This window comes from Amblyomma americanum, chromosome 9 (genome assembly GCF_052857255.1).
Source record: "Amblyomma americanum isolate KBUSLIRL-KWMA chromosome 9, ASM5285725v1, whole genome shotgun sequence".
In the NCBI taxonomy this organism is placed as follows: domain Eukaryota; kingdom Metazoa; phylum Arthropoda; class Arachnida; order Ixodida; family Ixodidae; genus Amblyomma; species Amblyomma americanum.
The window spans coordinates 129,907,575-129,928,022 of record NC_135505.1 but is presented as its reverse complement, the minus strand read 5'-3'; the positions used below and the strand labels follow the sequence as shown (position 1 = coordinate 129,928,022).

The 20,448-nt window shown below is 46.9% G+C and overlaps 1 protein-coding gene and 1 pseudogene across 1 annotated transcript; one reads left to right on the top strand and one right to left on the bottom strand.

Annotated features, from left to right (window-relative positions):
- The first annotated feature begins 84 nt into the window (after positions 1-84).
- Positions 85-3,575, top strand: LOC144104355 (uncharacterized; annotated as a pseudogene).
- A 964-nt stretch (positions 3,576-4,539) lies between these two features.
- On the bottom strand, positions 4,540-7,864 carry LOC144104352 (uncharacterized). Its single transcript, XM_077637299.1, has 2 exons — positions 7,806-7,864; positions 4,540-6,578 (listed from the first exon to the last, which is right to left on the bottom strand). Exons 1-2 carry the CDS (start codon positions 7,824-7,826, stop codon positions 5,145-5,147), a joined length of 1,455 nt encoding a protein of 484 aa, XP_077493425.1. The 5' UTR covers positions 7,827-7,864; the 3' UTR covers positions 4,540-5,144.
- Between the last annotated feature and the right edge of the window lie 12,584 nt (positions 7,865-20,448).

Genomic DNA, 20,448 nt, shown 5'->3' with positions numbered 1-20,448 from the left:
TTGTAAATGTGGCGGAGTGCTGGAACTTCTTATCTTTAAACTCTCCAACTTTCAGCACGTGGTAGCAATGCACCATTTCGGAAATCGCAGCGCCGCGAAAAAACCTAGCGGGCGCGCGACGCATTATGGGAAAAATGAGCGAGCGCCGACCGGCCGGTCATCTTTCCTGTCTCCTGCGTTTGCATAGCTGTGGTGTGTGTGTGTGCGTACTTTGTTTGGTTTGAGATTTCGTGTATTTTTTGGTGTTGGGCGGTTGCAGGTGCGCTATATTAAGTGTTACGTGCCTGTTGGTCACTTAGTGACCGCAGCCACTACTGCACGCGATGTCGTCGAAGTGCCGAGGCGGCGGTCAGACTTGTTGTGTGCCTGGTTGCGACAACAACACGCTGAGAGACAAGAACGTTTCATTTCATGCGTTCCCTGCAAATGAAAAAGAAAAAAAGGAGTGGGTGAGAAGAATTAACCGCCAGGGAAGTGCTGGTCGCTTCTCTTTGTGGCAACCTTCTAAGCACCACCGGATATGCGGAGCCCACTTCAACGCAAGTGGACGCCGTGGTTATATGGACCGGCTGCCAACAATTTTCCCCCATAAAGTCATCAATCAACTATCTCTTTCCTTTAATACCGGTAAGTATATATATTCAGACTGTTATTGCATATTATCATAACTTCCAAATCCTTTCCAGTCGCGAAACGCAAGAAGACGAGCTCCAAAACTGCCTCTGCCAGCCCGGTGCTCCTTCTGAACGAGTTGGAGATCGGCTGCGTAGTTGACGTGCCCCAATGCGATCGAAGTAAGCGACGCTTTAACTGTGCCATCTTTTTTCTGATGCTTCGGCTTTGTGTGTACGCATTTTCATGAAAGCGTTTTTTTTTTTGTACGCAGAGAGCGACGCAGTTTCCAAGGAGCCCACCCAGCTGACCTTCGGTGCACCGGCTTCGCCTCGCACGGAAACGGAAGGTTAGTGGTGGTTAAAAATTGTCGCTTTCTTCATTCCACTATGAAAACTTATTTTTCGCTTTTAACGGACCCCTATCGCGCCCACTGATACCGAGGTCCACGGGTGTTGTGGCAACCGGCATATTTATAGCGAGCGGCTTCTACATCCAGTGAAAACTGACAAAACTTTTTCCCGCGAAGCCAGTTTTCCGCGAGCTTTTGCAGCTAGCCATTGGACGTCTGCATGATAGGTTGCATGTTGGGAGTGGCAGAACCTCATGTGTTCTGTGACATAAATGTTATCAGTGATTTCTACCGTGCATATGTTACTACAGCGAGTTTTATGATAAACGCGGTACCTCTTCCACCAGTGCACGGCATTGTGAAACTTACCCATTTCATTTCTTTTTCCTCGACATTATTCCCTTCACCCCAGCTTGGAGAAATGTCCCAAAAGTCAGGCTAGCCAAATTTGGTGGACTTGCTGGGTGCATGAAACCTAGTATTTATGTATTTTGGTTCACTACGGATACGGTCATGCAGCATGATTGGCGATTCCACACCAGTACGCTGGTAGCACAAGCTGCAACGTCGTCGAACTGCATGCTCAGGAGGGGAAACAAACAGCTCATGAGGCTTAGAAGTATAACTGGATAGTATTGATCTGGACTTGCTGGTTGGTAAGCTGCTTGCACAGGTGGATCAGTGGAGTGAAAGAGAGTTGGGCTGTATGGCTTCGTTATCCTGGTTCTCTGTTGTCTGTATATCAATGTAAGCCGAGAGCAAAGGTTCAGAACACCCACTGTCGGCTGAAGTGACTATTTCAAAACCTGAAATCTGCATTAAAGCAGGGCCTAACTGTTCGCAAATCATTAAACAGTTCATTTCTTTTTTAGGTGCCGACCACTCATACTCCATGGGGCCTCCAGACGCAGCATCTGCTGCCGCACTAAGAAAAGTCGCCCACCTTCTCGAACACTGCGAAAAACTCGAGCATGAAAATAGCTTGCTCCGCAAAGACAAATCTGAGCTCCAGAAAGAGGTCGAGGATCTGAAGTCTCAGTTGCACGATGTGAAAGTTCAGGCTCTCAAAGAGAAACTAAAACTAAAAGATTGTGTCTCCAAAGTTCACGATTTCGTTTCAGATGAGAAACGACTCGTGTTTTATACGGGTTTCAACTCCTTCAAAAAATTTGATGCGTTCGTTGAACATGTTGAATGCATGTACCAGACACTGAAAACGGGTGCTGGCAGGCCACCAGCACTGACAATGAAAGAACAGCTTATTGCAGTGCTTTGCAGGCTCAGAGTTGGCCTGCTAGAGCAGGATTTGGCATATCGCCTGAAAGTGTCTGTGGCGACCGTGAGTGCTATGTACTCATTTTGGGTTAATTTTTTGTATGAAATGCTAATCCAGGTACCAATGTGGCCATCACGTAACACAGTGGACCTGTTCATGCCAGACAATTTTAAAGAACTGTACCCATCTACACGCATTGTACTGGACTGCACAGAAATTTTTATCGAGAACCCGTCTGACTACAAAACACAAAGCGACACTTTCAGCTCGTATAAGGGACATAACACCGCAAAAGGGCTCATTGGCATCACTCCAAATGGCTTCGTTTCTTTCGTGTCTAATCTTGCTCCTGGAAGACTTTCTGATCGAGAAATCACAAGACACAGTGGCCTGTATGAGTTGCTCGAGGAAGGGGGACAGTGTAATGGCGGATAGAGGATTCCTCATTGAAGATGACCTCCGTCAGCTTGGAGTCAAATTAAACATGCCACCCATGTTGAATGGCCGCACGCAGTTGTCACTGGCAGATGAGTTAGCAACACGGCAGATAGCCAGTTTGCGAATCCATGTTGAGCGTGTCATCAGGGAAGTTAAAAACTTCAGGATACTCCGTGCCGTCTTTCCTAATGTTATGCAGAGAAGCTGAACAAGATATGGAAAATTTGTTGTTTTCTCAATAATTTCATGCATGAGCCCATTCTAAACCGATGAGCGATGGTGGCGTTTTTAATGTTTTGTATGTTGTGCATGGTCTACTGTAACGCAGGGGTGCTCAAACTTTTTCTTTCTCAGTTGAAGAAAGACCAACTTTATTTGGCTAAAATGCAGTCGGCTTCTAACAAGTTTCATTTATGTTTTGGCCAGCTTCGGTCACGGAGCCTGTCTTGGAAAGATTTGCTTTATGGGGGTTTAACGTCCCAAAGCGACTGAGGCTATGAGGGACCCCGTAGAGAAGGGCTCAGGAGATTTCGACCACCTGGGTTCTTTAACATGCACTGACATTGCACAGTACATGGGCCTCTAGAATTTTGCCTCCATCGAAATTCGACCGCTGCGGCTGAGACTTCAAAAGGTGCTGGCCGACATATTTAAAAGGGGTACGCAAACTGCACAGCACCTGAACAAATACTTAAATTCAGTTATGACTGGCTGTATAGTAAGATAGCAGTAAGCAGCTACAGCATTAGTCCCAAAATACTTGGCTAAGGCGGATGAAGACATGCATAAACATAGGTGCTTGGGGAATCTAGGAAGTGCTCCAAGAAACCAGAGAGTTCCACAAAACGCAGTTTGAGAATCCCTGCTGCAGTGCAAGGCATTGAACTTGCGTTAAAGTACACTACCTTCATGCACAGCAGACTAGAGCAGCATTTCTTGCTCTGCTGAAGTTACTGTACAGGCTACATAGGGCTGCAATGTCTTATTTCTGTGACAGTGTTGTACAAATGATTTGAGCATAGAATGTGGCAGTACTATATCCGAGTCATGACTTGACACCAAATCACCAGTCTCATTGCTGAACTACACAGACAATATGGAAAGTTGATGTTTGTAGCCATTGTCTTTTCTACCACAGATTGTCTTTCCTAACTTTTTGGAATGAAATCTGTAAAGTGAATTTCACTTTGTTATTTTTACATGTGTTAGTGACGTGCTCCTATTTTTGAAAAAATTGTGATATGTATGTGTATTGTATATTTGTATATGTGTGTACTGTATATGTAAAAAATTTGTATATGTATGCGAGTATTTCATGCCATTGAAATTTGAGAGGCTTTATTACCAACTCTTATGTAATGTCCTGCATGGAACCCTTGAGAACGAAACTTATATGAATCAATGCTATCGCACTCAATATCAGCTGCAGTACTCTAGATGCGGCAGGTTTGAGCTTGGTCGTCAAAAGCAGTGCGAGCCAGTGCTGCTCGGAACTTGTGCATTAACCCCTCAGTTCAAAGTATGCTAAATGTGCACTTTGGGCGCTCTCTATGACTAAACATTGATTTACTGTAAAGCATAAGCCTTCGTTGGTTCACTCCACGTATGTTACAAGTCGTATTGAGTGAAAGAGTACCTTCACTACGGAGAACACACTTGTCAATTTGCAAAGATTTTGCTTGCAACTTTCAATGTGGTTTCCTTACAGAGACCAATGTGAGGTCACTATCATCATTAAGTATAGTAAATGTTGAAGTATGTAGCTGCCCAGGTTCCTGGACTAAGAGTGCATTATGTATGTGTTCAATGACAGGGCAGCATGACGTGTGGTGCTTGACATTTACTTTTTCACACACCGATTAGTTGCTAGTTGCACACACATTTAAATAGGTAGTGGCAACACATGCACATGGTCATAATGATATTACACAGAAAAACACTTTCTTCATTTCTTCATAGAGACTAATGCCATACAAGATATTTAAAAACCAAATATATGTAAGTATGAACACATGCCAAAGCATCCAAGCAAGTACATGAGTCCAAGCATCTTTGTCCTGCAGAGCAATGTAACTGAAATAAGTCATTGAGAGAGAGAGAGAGAGAATGAAAAGGAAAGGTAGGGAGGTTAACCAGATGTGAGTCTCCGGTTTGCTGCCCTACACTGGGGATGGGGGATAGGGGTTAGAAAGATGACAGAGAGAAAAACGAAAAAAAAGAAAAAAAGGAATGTGCACACATGGAAACACACACACACACAAGGCGTTCCAGTTAGTCTTTCACACAGGCCGGTAGATTGCAAGAAGCGCAAAAGCGCTTGCACGGCCTTCTTCTGCGACGGTAGGTCCTTTCGATGTTGTCGAATTCTTTTTTCGGATAGCGGTTGGTCGTCCAGTTGGTCAAGTTCATGGCTAAGGCATACCCTCTGTGGACTGTACTGCGGGCAGGAGCACAATATATTGAAATTCACACACAAGCGCAGTGCTCTTGGTAGTTCTTGTAACATTCCAGAAGACATGGCAGCATTTTGGAAATCCAAAGCGAGCTGTCAAAAGTGATCCTCTGAAAAGTGCAGTCTGTGCCATTATCAACCACAAAATCACACCAGGAGAGTCCAGTCAAAGCCATTTGCCCCTGGACCTGGTAAAAGTACTTGTGCGTTGGTTTAAGAACTCCATTCTTCAGGTAGGATGCCGTATTCACAGCATTTTCTAATTCATCACCCCGTTCCTTGGCAGCTGAGAGGGTCTTAACTTCAAGGAGACCAAAATCTCCTCCCTCCTCTACAACACGGTCAGGCGTTGCACCAAGAACAGGGACACCAGGATTGACACACAACCCACAATAGTAACTCCTAACTGGCACTGTTCTCTTCCCTATGTAACGTTGCACGGCTGCATCTTCATTCCTTAAACCATCAGCCATGTATTTGGTCTGCATCTGGCTAGACCCGAACAGCCTCTTGAAATACTTCTCGTCAGCTGGCTTCTGCCGTGACACCACATCTCCGAAGTGTGAAGCAGTCAGGCGCTTGGATCTCTCGAAGTTCCATGTTGTAGAGCCGCTTTGCATCCTAGTCGCTTGCTCAAGGGCCCATGAGTCTTCTAAAGTAAGCTCACAGGAGCCGAACTTGTACCCAGCTGGCACATGCTCAGCCCACAGGGATTGCACTGGTAACCTGATTGGCATCTGGCTAAGAGCCTCCTCGTGAAGTGTTCTTTTCACTGGTACGGGCAGAAAGTGGTTGTCCTCCAGCGTCTTGCATAGCATGGCGTTTGGAATATTTTTCTGTGTCTGATGCATTCTCTTAATATGGTCTTCTGTCACTCTCAGAGAAACTGTGGTTTCTTGAGTCAGATGCCTACCAGCTTTCATTGGCATATGTTTCACAAAACGTAGTTGTGAGAACTCACGTGTGTGCACGTTGACCTTCTTAGCCCCAGTACCCCATGCTCTGGGTTTGTCTGTACACGACTGCGTGTCTCGCACGTAGGCTGCCCCAGAGCGCTTCAGGTCTAGTAAAAACCATAATAATGCAACTACATGTTTACAAACACCTGCAGCTCCAGCCCGGCAGTTGCAGGTTCCTTCAACCACAGTTCCATTTGACGAGAGCACAGCAGCGGTGTTATACGATTTTGCCAAAGAGAACGATGCCTCCACGGTTGCTTTAACAAAAGTGGACCTGTCAGCCTTGCAAATAAGAACATTTTGAACCTTCTCTGATTTAAACATCCTGTATCCGCTTACAGTATGTTTCTGAGCACCATGTGCATTCTGATGTGCCAAGATTTCTTGCTCCGAGAACCCATCCGGCACGTCTTTTAACTGCTTTGTCCATGGTCCTTTCGGTAACCTTTCTTGAAGAGGGATTGCATTACGAATGGTTCGTAGTGGTACCTGCACCATGGGTATAAGCAAGTGTCAAAATGTTTTCCTTGGCACTCCACATATAAACAGAGCATGCAAGCATACACAGCTGATCATGGGACCACCAATGCGATCTTGAAATAAAAGAGTATTTATACATTGTGTTTTGTTTAATTGTGGCAAGCATGCTTGAAAAGCAACGCTGAACCCGTTTCGTTTACTACGCGCGGCCGTGAAGAATGTTGCACATGGACGGGCTCGGTAAACATCTAGCTAAACTCTGAGGCGCCCTAGTGCAAAGTACTGGCGCGTCCATGTTTTTCAGGTTAGTCAAAACATCCGCCCCAGTTTGTTTTTTTCGACCGCGTTCGCGTTACTTGTAGCCACCGAGGCACGTTCATATTTTGGCTGCGTCTATCTGCACTCCATGGTAGTAAGACATGGAGACCGCGACCGAGATGGTATGAGCTGTCAAACTCGTTGAATATGGCACAAACAGCAACTGCTATCTGTATCGAGATGCTATGCTCAGCTACACAGAATGTAACAGTGCTAATGCAAGAGCTTGGTTCTGCTTCGTACTTGCTGCGCGCTATTCAAACAACACTACAGACAAGAAAATGCGCTGGCACAAGCTAAGCGCCAACTCAACTACTTACTTCTTGCAAGGTGTACGTTATTAACGTATGCTCTGTCCGTTTCTTTCGACCATATACTTGTTTCAGAGTCGTCCGTAGAATAAACATAGATTAAATAGCACGCTGTAACCAAAAGACTGAATGGGCAGTGCTCGATAACGACGTATTTTGCTAAAATACAGCGCATACATTCTCGCAAGAGGGTGTCGCACTGTTGCAACAAACATGAATGTACTGTACGCTACGTACTACGCCTGCCGCCGGGACAGCCGCACAAACTTGGAATGTTCGCGACGGGCGACCAGTAAATAAATGCACTGTTAGCGCGTGCTCACCAGCAAAACACGCCTGCTAGCCGTAAGATCGCGCTCGTGCCTTCTGCAGCATAGATATATAAAACGCTGACAACGCTGTTGCTATGCAACGCAAGCAGCGAGCGCGCGACACTGGCACATGTGTGCGCTTCTCGTGCGCTCACTTGCGAAAATACTCGCTTCGCGCTCGTAGCGTCGGCTGCATAACCACAGAAAAGTTGTACGGCAATGTAAAGATAACTTGTGCGGCGCAAATATGCAACAAAAGTATTACTAGCACTCCAAAAAAACGTTTTTTTTTTTACCTGCTGTTGCGCGGCGTCCATAGCGTACCACTGCTCCGGCGGATCCTGCCCGGCAACCTCGCTCACAATTCCCAGCCTGCTTTGCGGCGGTCGCGTAGGGGGCGCGCGCAACTTTCCGAAATGGTCCATTGTTGCTCAGCGTGAGCCAGTGTGTAGGCCTGTGCTCTTTCCTTCTCATTCTTCGTATTAAAAACAGAAGATTGGGATTCGATGTGGTTGATGTGGCAGTGGCTCTGACACTTGCTTTAATATCTGGTACAGGTCCTTGGCCCAAACTTATTCAATTTATTTTTAGAATATGGCGGAGGGCTTGCCTTTGTAGCACTCTGGCACGAGTCGGCCCGGTACTGCGCTGCCTCCGAGAACGGCCCTGGGCCTATTAGCGAGCGGCTTTTCTTTCTATATATGCTCTCCGCACGCGGCAGCGTGCCTCGCTCGGCTTGAGCCAGTGGGCAGGCCCGTGCTCTTTCCTTTTCTTTTTTCCTATCAGTAGTGGCAATCGGGATTCTGCTGCGATCTGGCAGCTCTCACCAATGTAATGAGGGCTCTTTTGTCACCAGGTGTATCTGTTGTTGCTAGACCGCCGTCATAGTTACAGATGACACGGTTGCGTTTCCCTTCTGTCTTACTGTCTGCGCGTGGCAACGAATGCTTGAGCCAGTGGGCAGGCCCGTACACTTTCCTTTTTCATTCTTCCTTCGGCCGAATCAAAAGATTCTTGGGTCAGAAAGAAACTTATTATGCAAAACTACTTAAGCCACGTATATATAATGATATAAACCAGGAAGTGACCAACTAAAACAATTTAATTACACCAAATGCTGACCTAAATGCAATCCTGTAATTTTTTATTTTACGCCATTATGTAACGACCTCGGTTACCATGGCAAGCGATTTTGATTACCTTAATTAACGTAATTACGCCATACGCTGAGACGCGAAACGTCAGAAGTCGACTTAAAAAGTGGCTGGGGAGTAATCGACGGTAACGCGTTAAAGGGACACCGAGGAGAACCCTATCAAAATTTTTTTGTTAGCAATATCTGATAGTTCGGCATTTCATGGCTTTGTTGACGCTTGTCCGGGAGCGAAAGATGCATTTATTTCAAAGAAATTTTGATTCGAGGTTGAAAATTTTTTTCCCGCCGCTCCGATTCAAACTCGAGAACTCTTATGACGACACAGAACGGAGTGACGTGAAACGTGACGTAAACGGAGACTCCGTGATTTCTGGCGGCTACTGGTGCGGTGCGCAACCTTCCTTTGCAAGCCTCAGAGATTCGTGGCTTATTGTCGCTGAGAACATTTTCCTTGTATTTTTTTAATCATCGTATATATAGGACCTTTTAAAAGCTTGAGCTGATATACTACAAATCGGGGGCAGCATGTAGGTGTGTCAGATAAGAACGGCAACCGAGGTCCCATAATTCTTTTGTTGCTTTCGATGAAATTTTCATAGATGATGGGTAAATACATCGACACACAGGAATTGAACTTATTTTTGCACGAAGTACTGTAGTTTTCTTCAAAAAAATGAAATCTTATATCAAAAAAGGCGTAAAACGTCCCTTTGCGATTTCGGAAAATCGCCAGTTTGCATGTGCCCGGAAAAAAAAATTCTGTGAGACCTAAATAATTTTTAAGTAATTATACGGAATTTTTTTTTGGCAGCAGTGCAAAAGCATGTTTTAGTTCTCAGAATTTCCCAGCAAAAAATCGCATTGCTTTAAGGAATGCATTCGAAGAAGCGGAGTTTTTATGACAATAATGGGACAGGAAGGCGTAAGAACCTGTAGCTGAAATTTTTGCTCAGTATTAATCGGTCTTTCTGACTATCCTCAGAGAGAATTCGTACTTCTAGACGGGCCTAATGTTTTTTACTGAGGCGTTGAAATCATCTTATTTCGAAAAAATTCGAAATATCCACCTATCGACCGGCTTCACCGCGCACCGGACGGCGGCTCGCTGCTGCAGCGTATGCGCTCGCACCCGCGCTCACGAATGGGCGCGGCGCTGCTCGAGTATGAGCAATTGACACAAGGCCCACCCCCCTATGGCTCCTGCGCGCCCTGGCCTGCTGCCTCGGAGGTACAGCGAGAGATCGTCGGCATTGCGGGAAAGCGGAGCACACCCCTCTGGGCTGTGCAGCAGCTGGCCAGAGCCGTCATACACGTGGAGCTCCAGGACCATCTCATCGAGTACACCGACGGCTCAGTGCCCCGCGACAGCTGCTCCCTTGCTGCGGCGGCCACCATCCCCGCCCTGCGACTGCACAGCCAGCAACACGCAGCCTTCCTGGGCTCCTCCACCACGGCGGAGTTGATGGGGATCCGGCTCGGGCTGGACCTGCTGCTCACCCTCGGCCCTCCGCCGCCCAGGAGTGCTCTGCTGTGCGACTCCCGCGCTGCCCTCAGCCGCGTGCAATCTAACGGCTGCGGTACCCAACTAGTGCGGGAAATTCGCTCGTGCATCGAGCGCCTCGCGCAGAGAGGATGTGCCGTGCGTGCACAGTGGGTGCCCGGTCACTGCGGCATCGCAGGCAACGAAGAAGCTGACGACCTCGCGACCGCTGCACACCAACTACCTGCCAGCGATCTGCCCCTTGCGCTGGAGGACGTGCGTGCGGCCATCCACGACCATCTCCGAAGGCAGCACCCCGACCCACGCATCGCGGGAGCTGAGCGCATCGACAGTGTCGCCGGCTGTCGCGCACTTACACGGTCACAACGTGCAATGATCCTCCGCGCGCGCATAGGCTGCGTGTGGCCCGGGGAACGACGGATGCGTCACGGAATCGCGACGAGTGATGTGTGTGACTGATGCGGTGCAGTGGAAACACTAGAACACCTGCTCCTTCACTGTGCCGCGTTCGCCGATGCTCGTCGCGATATGCTCGCGGCCTATAGGGCGCAGGGCATACTACCAGACTCCATCAAGACGCTATTGTGGCCGCAGGGCAGTGCGCGCACTCGTGAGCGAACTTTGGTGAGCCTATGTGCATTCCTCGAACACACGGGCTTGACGTCTCGTCTGTGACCGAACGCTCCGCGAGTTCTACCTTGAACGATTAATAACATGACGCCCCACTCCAGTTGTAACCAACACATTGCTGTGTGCGTGTGTGATTTAATTCATCTAGAATTAACTAATCACGCGCACGTCGACACATTTCTTATTGTGTAAATAGTTTGTACATATTACTTCTCCCCCTATCCTCTCTTCCTGTCCCCGTCACCTCTTTCATTTCATTTCTCCATTCTGCCTGCTATCCTTTATTTCCGCTGACCCAGCTCAGGTGCTTCAGTATCGACGGCAGATGCCGGGGCTAGCAAAAATCTTTTCCTTCCTTTTTACTATAATTTTTAATAAAACCACCGCCACCACCATCATCTTTCAGATTAAAAAAAAAACTATCGCTGTCGGCTTTCCTTTAGTTACAACTTACATGATTGACCTTTAGTATTGGCAATTCTAGATGAACAAGAGAATGTTACATTGCATTGTTTTAAGCTACAACATTAGATGCGCAATGTCGAACATGTTTCGTTCAGTTACCATTAGTGAACATTGTCCATTGAGAAAAGTAACAGTCCTGATTTTGACTTCGAATGGAGTGCATGTGGGTTTATTTTGTTAACACAACGGCACTATCACAGAAAATACTTTGGAATCATGCTTTTGCGTATCAGCTTCATTAAATCTTAGAGATCACCGCAGACGCTGCATTGGAGAAATGCGAAAGCATTAGCGTTTGCCGCGACGTTGGTGGCTCCTAGTCGACGCCTTTCTACACCTACTCGCCCACTCAGTTAAGATCTGACCGCCACTCTTCGATCTCCGGTGCTACCACTCGACAATGTGTACTTTTTGTTGCTGTACTGTAATTGGTTGTAGGCGTGACGTCATCAGACGTATGGATGACGTCGCACTCTTATGACATCACATGGTCTCACTAACTGACCGCATTATTTAGCCAAACTAATCACCCTCACTAATTATCACCGATAATCATTCTCATTTATTAGTTTCACAAATCTGTATCGTTAATTAGCGTAACTATATATGGTAATTACTTATGGCTGCTGATTAGGGCGAATAGTCAATGACTTATGTTAATCACCGATGAATATTGATACGCCATTTTTATACAATCACACACATTCGGCCATGACTGTTGATGCCACCAGCTGATGACGTCATATCAGGTGCCACCTTCATCGGACGCATTTTTCGTCCACATTTCCCGTCGTTGTTTTTGTGGACACTTCCGGTGCTGACATAGCCTAGTAAAGCTTTCGCATTATTAAGCCAAAAGAATAATAGTTTTGATTCGTCGCCTGGGTTTCATATATATGGCCACTGGTCTCGCTAACTCGAGTTAGGCTTTTGCCGTACTTCAAGAGTGTTTGATAGCAATTTGGCTTGGGATCAGGTTTATAAACTGCTTAGCTCAAACTTTCGCGGCGTTCTTACCATGGACAACCCCTTTCAATCAAACTTTGACAAAAGTTGCGCGAAATGGTGTATAGTGCTTTTTATGTGGCAGATATTCCAAATATTACACAAAAATATGAGGATTCTGTGCATATGTCACCAGGCTATTGTCGACTGCGTCTTCGGTATGGGCAAGCATGTCCGAAGCCCAAAATGATGCAAGTTTCACCACGCACGCACGCACGCACGCACGCAGGGCTGTTAATTAAAAACGCACTCTCGTGTGGCGTAGCCACGGCAGCGGTGGCAGCAAGCCTCCGCTGAAAGTAGCCAGCGCAGCTCTGCCAGTGCATCCTCATCTACATGACAAAGTTAGTTTCTAAGGCCATCAGCCGTAATGACCCTTGAAGAGAAGCCCCGGGGGTCAGGTGGGACCGGTCACCATGATTGACTACGGATTCCGTCGTCAAGGAAGTTTCTTACGAGCGGTTGCCCTACCCAGCGTGGCCTTACACACATCCTTGGCCTCGCAGTGATGAGGAATAAGTGCGACCACCTCACCGTGGTAACGCCACTCGCAGACCTTCCGGTGTCTGCCCGGCAGAGATGGCATCCTCCACACCCTCAAGCTCAACACGTGACGGGGCGTGTTCCGTAATGAGAGAGTTTGTGATGAGTGTCAAAGTGAACTTTTGAAGACAGGCCTTCTTCGGCAGGTCCTGCTTCCATCTAGAGATTTCAGGGAAGAAAAACTATAAAACTGGGCATCGAGTACGGCGGAGAAGCTCCCTCTCACTGAGACTTCTGTCGGCTAAGACGTTCCCTTTAGTGAGAGGCACTCTTAGCTGCTGTTTACTTGTGCATAATGTAAATCTTTGTATAAAGTTTTCACTGTCTTGCTCGTAAGCAAGTCTCGGTTCTTCGTCGTCCCTTCGCCGGCCAGACCACGCTGCCCTAGTCGCAACATCTGGTGGCAGCAGTGGGATAGAAGAGCACTCCCAACAATAAGGATGGCAGCTACGGGATGTCCGCGTCAGGTCACGGGCTCCAACGGACCCTAGCAGCAACGCGACATACGTCACCAGATATGCTTTTACAGACCGAGAGATGGACACGTCAGGTCACCGGCTTTAACGGACCCCGGCAGTTACGAGACAGACGGCGTCAGCCATACCTCAACAAGGGGAGTGCCCGGTGTTTGCCGCTCATTTCGCCAGACCGCACAAGCAGATGTGCACAAGCAGATGTTCGGTGTGGATTTTGGGTTACCTGAGAAATGAAATTTTGGAAGTTTTGTGTTTTGTACGCTTCAAGCTGAGGCTTGTGGTTAGCAGGGATTAGCGGCACAAGATGTGATCAGCGATAGATGAGTTCAGGTAGAGGATCTCCATAATATTTTGGAAGAACTGAGAATATCAATAGGCCTCTCTAAAAGAAGAGAAGCGATTTTGGATGTTGTGTAGGCAGAGGAGGTGACCATCGAGGAGGCAGACGAGACGTAGGAGGCGGTTTTTAACACGAAAAGCTGAGCAAGAATTACGTATTCTTTACGAGGAGCAAGAAAGGAAATGGCAGGAGGAGTGTAGTAAGAGACGGGCTGAGCTAGAGGAACTATGGGAACGAGAGCAGCAGGAGCTGATGTGCAAGGTTTAGTTTCTCAAATGATTTCTTCTCACTTCTCAAATGGTAACTTCCTAAATCGTTTGAGACGTTTTCGAAGCGAGCAGATTTGCGCAGAAAAGGAGCTAGAGCACGGCTACTGGTCAATGATGTCGGCGGCCATCCTACCTGGCCATGTCGGCGACGTATTGTCGTGCCTGTCCGACGAGGATGCCGACAAATGCGAGAAAGGAAAAAGCGCTCTCTTGTGCTTCCTTGGCATACGTTTAGAAGCGGAATCGGCGACCAGCCTAGGAACCCCGCTCGGTCAGCAAGTTGCTCAGGAGGTCACCTTCAGTGCAGGTTTAAGAACAAAAAGTAATGCCAGTTCGGCAGCTGCAGGGGTAGCATCTGTTGATTTAGAGGCGAGGAAAAAGGGTTGCAGCACCGCCAATCTTAACAAAGACACCAGTGATAGTTAGGTAGTGTTACGTCTCGCCTACGACGCGCGGTATAGCCGGCGCGGATGCAACGGACGCCGCGGCTTCGTTCAAAGTGGCGGTCATTTTGGGCCCGTTCATCGCTGCCGCAACGCCTCCCGCCAAGCGCGTCCAGGCAGGTTTCAGTGCCACGTGTCGTCGTGCGTGCGTGTGTGTGTGTGTGCATGTTGGTGCCCACGCTTGTCAAAGCGCGGCAGCCGGGGAGAGGAGCTCCCCAACTGGGAGGCGAGGAGGTCTGACCGGCGCCGGCCCGGCGGGCGCGCACGTCACGTCTGAACATGTTCAAGCGTCGCCGCATCGGACGCCCCTTCCCAAGCCGTTCCTTCTTGCCCTCGACTCCGTGGGTATAAAGGGAGCTGCCCCGGACGCCAACGAAGAGACTGATTTCGTCCTTCGAGTAACGTGGTCGCCCTGACCGGCTGCTCTTTTGAGATGCCAGAATAAACAAGTTGTTCTGTTGCCAGTCGACTCATCCTTTGCCGGGACCTTCGGATGTTTCCAGCTTTGCCCCAGGCCGCCAGGCCAACGCTACCCTTGGGGCTTGCAACCCATTTGCAACAGTAGCAAAGTGCGAGTGATAAGAAGGGAAGTGAGAAGGCCGGTTCTAGCCCTGAACCAGATGCCGCTTACGTCAAATGAGAGAGAAGTTAGCCGCAAAGAGTGTAGTGAGTTTGTATGCCATCTCACCGAAAGGCAGCTTTCCGGGAAAGAGCGTCACGGAGATTCACCGGATAGCAACGTTGAAGCGCCAAGTTAGCTGAAAAGGGCGATGCCTCTCAGATTGTTGCGGTAACCAGGAATAGTAGTGACGCTGTTCCAAACTGCAGACTTCGGGATTGCGAACTGCTACTCTCTGCAGAAATTCGGATGCAGACAGATTGTTTTGAGTTTCTGACGGGCAGTGGCAACGGCTAGCGCCCCTGACAGTTCAATAGTAAGCGCAAAATGCGGCTCAGCGCTGCATATTAAAAAAAAGGCAGCTAAGCGAAAACGAAACCGGAGAGGCTAGTGACAGACCGCAACAAAATGATCTATTGTGCTCGGTGGAAATAGTAGCGAACGGTTCGTCAGGTGAGCTGTCGCCTAGCACTTAGAGCAAAGTAGCAAAGTGCATGTGCTGTCGCTACGCAAGAAAAATCGCAAATGCGACCAGCCTTTGAGAAATGCTATCCTTAAAAAAATCGATGTCGAGATCAAAGACCGGAAAGCGGTTTGGCTTGCTCGCATTTTGTGACGGTGGCTTTTTTTATTTAGTAGAGAACACACTTGCCAGTACAATTCTGCTGCTCATGCACGAGCACAACCATTGGCTGTTAGCATCGCTACTTTTACTGGACACTTGCTGGTAGATGCTGCTAATGACCACTTGCACAAAAAATCTACATTTAAAAGTACTTTAATGCGAGTTTTTTTTCATAAATGGACTCTGCTATTGCGTTCTCCCAGTTGCGATAATCCTCCGTTCCCGTGCTGTCGTGTCTACCAATAATATATCCCTCATCCGTCCATTCCACTTCGCCTACTCACGCCGTTCTCCGGTTAGCCGGATGAAATAACTGTGATGTGTCCTCAGCACGGAGTAATTCAAACACTCAGGAAAACGCCTAATAGGCTTCTGATTCACAAACTTTCTTGTTTTATAGTATGAAATGGCTGAATGAACTATACTCGACTGCTATATCTTCATTTTTTTCACGCATGCGAAAGGAGTAAAAAAAATGACGATGATTACTCTTCTTGGTAATGCGTTTTTTTAGGCCAGCTGCTGTGGTACTCGAACCGTAGAGAAGTGCATTGAGTACACGCAGTACCGAACGGAGGCTGCTCTGGGTTTCGGCTTCGGCAGGGCGCAGAGCTATACACCGCTGCTGACTCTCGCCCCGGGCGGGCGGACGGACTGTGGCGCCATCTCTTGGCGGTCTCCCGCCGCGAGGGCCGTCTTCGACTGTGGCGTGCGCTACTCTGGCGCCATCTCTTTGCGGTCCCCCGCCGCGGAGCCCATCTTCAGGCGCCCGGCGTACCCTGGTTCATGTGCTTTTCTCGTGGCGCTCTCTTCGTTTCTAAAGTGCTTTCACCTTCCTGCGCTGCGCTTGTTCACTGCCGATTACGCTGAGGACCACGGCGAGGGACGCCGCTGAACCCACGGACGAGCGATTCAGTGCTGCTTTCTGAAAGGGCAGGAACCACACCCCAGAACAAGTTTATTTCTTAACTGAGCTCTACTGCGATGTTGGTCTACGAGTCCATGGGCGCTTGCGGTCATATAACGTATGAGCGCTGGCACTGAAGGCATCTTTGGGTAGCGGCTTTTCGTAAACAGCGCAGAAATGAACCCTTTGGCCGAAAGGGCTCACCACGCACTCACACCCAGGGGGGCACCCAGATGGCCGATACATTGGCATGCACTGAAAAAGGAAGATGTGTGTTTTAGCATGCACGAAGAAACTACTTTCAAAATATATTCACAGCTCTGCAAAGTCATGTGGAGGTTGTGTGAGCGTATGCCAGATGCCCTTAGTTGAAATTCCAGCTAAGTCAACTGTCGTTTCAAGAGCGCGCAAATGAGATTTTAGCAGCCCCTTCCAGCCTCACAAATGAGGAGTAGTTTTGGTGGCAGAGAAAAACGGTAGACGTTGTTGGCGTGTAATGGGCGTTTTAATCAAATTATAACTCTTGCCGCAGCCCGAAGGCGGTTGTGTCCAAGTGCATCCAAAATAGCCCTCCTACCACGTGATTTTATGTTTCGTGGTCCTTGAATGATAATCACGTGAACGACAAAGGCATTACGTAAACAAAGTGGCAAAGTCACAAACTGAATGCCTTCATGCTGTCAAGAACTAACATTTGCCCCATTCGTTTTGCATAGCTTATAGAGGAGAGTCTTATGTGAGAGAGCTCGGGATCAATTTCCTCACTTTAGCCCAATGTGTGTAGGGGAACCAACATTAATTAGACTAATTTCCTGCGGACACTTTTCGCGCACGGTTCGAGCCTCTGAAAAAGGAGAATGTTTTCCATCAAGGAACTTTCCGACGACATGCAGTTTTTTTTTTTTGCGCCCATTGGCTTGCGTATGCGCGAGTGGCAATGAGGGATAGTATTCCAAGGAGAAATAACGAATTTTGGGCACTTACTAAGAACCTGCATTAGACTAAGATCTTATCCGGCTAAAGTTGTTCATCAGTTAAGACTATAGCGATGCATCGGTGAGCATTTAAGGTCAGGGGAGTTTGTACACTCACCACTGCTGGTGCACTCAGACTACGTCAAAATTTCCTCAGCTGCGTGAGGCTTCAAGGAGAGCTGTACAGCCTTACTTTTCTGCACAGCGCCTAAGGCCGTGGTTGATAATGAGTTGTTTCTCCCTTGATATATTTTGTAATTTTTGATTTTTTATTATGCGCAGGACATTTCACAGTACACAGCGCGCTAGCTAGAAGTCAGCATTGTAGAAACCAACCGTCATGAATAAAACTATGACAAGCGACAATTGAGTAGGAGTGAATTTGAATTCATGACCTACGATGTTGAATTGAGCGTTTGGTAGTTGATTAGAAACACGTCGCTGAATTCTTAATTCGATGTATTTTTAAACCAGTCAAGAGCCGGCTTAATTACCAGAAGCACGAGAGATCTATGACAAAAACAAAATTGAAGCGGGAGAATTTTAATCCATTCGGCTTACGCGCAGTACACATGCTAGTTGTGGCTGGATCTTGCTCGTTTCATTTTCACTATGATGCCACGTACACTCAGAATTCACGTTTTCTAGGAAAATGTTGAAATGAGATCGCCAAAAGACTACCAAGAGGCGTAGCTTCGGCGTAGCGCAAATATTGAAAACTTAAAAAGATAAAAGATTTCTGGACACGCGTTTCAAAATCCTACGTTTTGTGACGTCACGTTCATGTTAAAAGCTTTGAAATGAGCTTGTAGCCTATTGCCACTCATATGGCGCCATTTTAGGTGCATATGTGTGTCTGTGGTAAATACGCTACCGGTATTACATGTACGCCATGTAAATGCTTTTTTTTTCTCGATAGAAAACACGGACAATAGACGCGTTTTATTTTGTTGTCCGTGTTGTCTAGGGCAATAACCCCATATTCAACACTCCCAGCCTAATATCCCTGATTTCATGTCGTCGTCTGTCTCGTCTTCCAGTACTCAGAGGCTGATAGCAAAAATATAGACAACTCTAAACGTAGATACAAATTTTCTGGCTCGGGGACATTGGCCTTCCTGCCCCGGCCTCCCCCTACTTTCGCATCGAATACAACTGTAAGTTCTAACACGTACTGCTATGCAGATCACCCTCCCCCACAACTTGGCCTAATCACCCGTGGCCTGCAGCTATTTGTTAGATCAGAGTTTTTAAGTGCCAGTAGTAAACACTGCCATTCATGCGTAACGTTGTCTTTGTGTTAATAGTTGTGCCAGCAAAAAAGTCCTATTTTTTCTTTTCTTTAGATTCAGCAAGCGCTTGAAAGATTAAACGTCAGAAAAACGCCGTAATATATTGTCAAACTTCTGAAACTTGTAACTTTTGGTGTGGGAGGGCACATAAAATAGCGGACATCATTCGCAACAGCTCAACAAAGCTGTAACCACCACGTGCGATCAAATTCACAGTAGTTTTCCCGAAAGGCGTTCTGGCACTGTAAGGAAGGTTTGTGTTCCCCCAATTATTTCCTTTTATTGGTCAGCACAAATGATTCATTAACGCCTCCCCGCCCCTTCCAGTGGCCTTATAAGCGCAATAACTTTGGTACAGCTCACTGGCATAAAACAAGCCATAGTTTTTTTCTGGTTACTAAATTTACTCACCACTTTCAAACAAAAGCAAACCAGGACAAATTCAGTCACTAAAGGCTTACCGGGTTAAGGCCGCAGAGTTTTATTTGTTGCTGAAGTTTCTTTGATAACTTCACCGGCGGCATCCTGGTAATGCAAAGGGCATGTCATGAGCAAAAAATGAGGGCTGAATTTATCTCATAATATTTAAGGAAAGGGATGTGCAAAAAATGGCACCGGGAATATTAGAGGCAATATAAATAAAAATGTAACTCAGGCCAGAAAGAGGAAGACATCTTTAATGCACGGAAGAAAGGAGAGGGCGGGCTGAGCGATGAAAAAAGGAAAAGTTGGGGCATGTTATTTGCAATCTAATTAGGGGTGCGCGAACAGCATTTTTACAAAACCAAATCGAATAAGACTAGAGCTGTTAACAGTCGAATCAAATACATGTCTATTAATTAGATAGCGTAATCGAAAACGAATATTATCTGTTTCAGAATTTTCGTTCCTTGTGCATACAAAACGAACGATTGTGCGAAACAACTATGTGAAAATAAAACAGTTTGGATTGGCACTATATCTTTTGCAATAATTTCCTCTCTATCCAGCACTGTCTCCTGAAGGGCGTACACAATATAAGTTCAAAGTTTAAGCTCTCGGACCGTCAGCCTAAGTGTAACTTCCTAAGCTTAGAAAATTCGATAACATATTCGATTCGTTTTGAATATATCGATCATAATAAATGTCATTCCTTATCCTAAAATGTTGAACAATCGCACATTTCCTTAACGAGGGTGGTCGAAATTAGCGATGTGCACTGCTTCGACACGTGCGCCGCTCACAGATGTTGCAGTGGTCGCAAAGAGCGTAAGCCGGGATTTCGTTCGACAAAACATATATTTGGATTTAAGAGGCCCACAGCCTCTTATGACAACAGATAGTCTAGTAGGAAACGCTTATCTATCTTTCTTTTTGAGCGGTTTCAAACTGATATGTGAAATGAGGAAAGCGAACAGTGCCTGAAACCCAGAAAAGAAAAGGGGAATGCTCTTATTTTTCTCTTTTTTATTATTGCGAACTTATTAGTGCAACCATTTTATGGCTTAAAGAAAATGAATTCGTAAGAAGTAAAATAAACTTTGACAAGCCCACTGCGGAATTCATTTCCACGACCTCCACGTGTCGCATGGAGTTCTCCTTAAACAGAACAGAGCCAGTGGCTACCAAATCTTCTACTTTCAAGGGCAATTCTGTTGGATACAGCCTAACCTTAAGTTCGTTAAATGAACACCACCCTCGGGCACATTGGAGGA

Bases quoted from the DNA above. Each gene is read 5' to 3' on its own strand.
- LOC144104352 (XM_077637299.1), bottom strand. From the start codon at position 7,826: ATGGACGCCGCGCAACAGCAG. The intron at 6,579-7,805 runs GTAAAAAAAAAA...CCCATGGTGCAG, and splicing joins TGGACGCCGCGCAACAGCAG to GTACCACTACGAACCATTCG.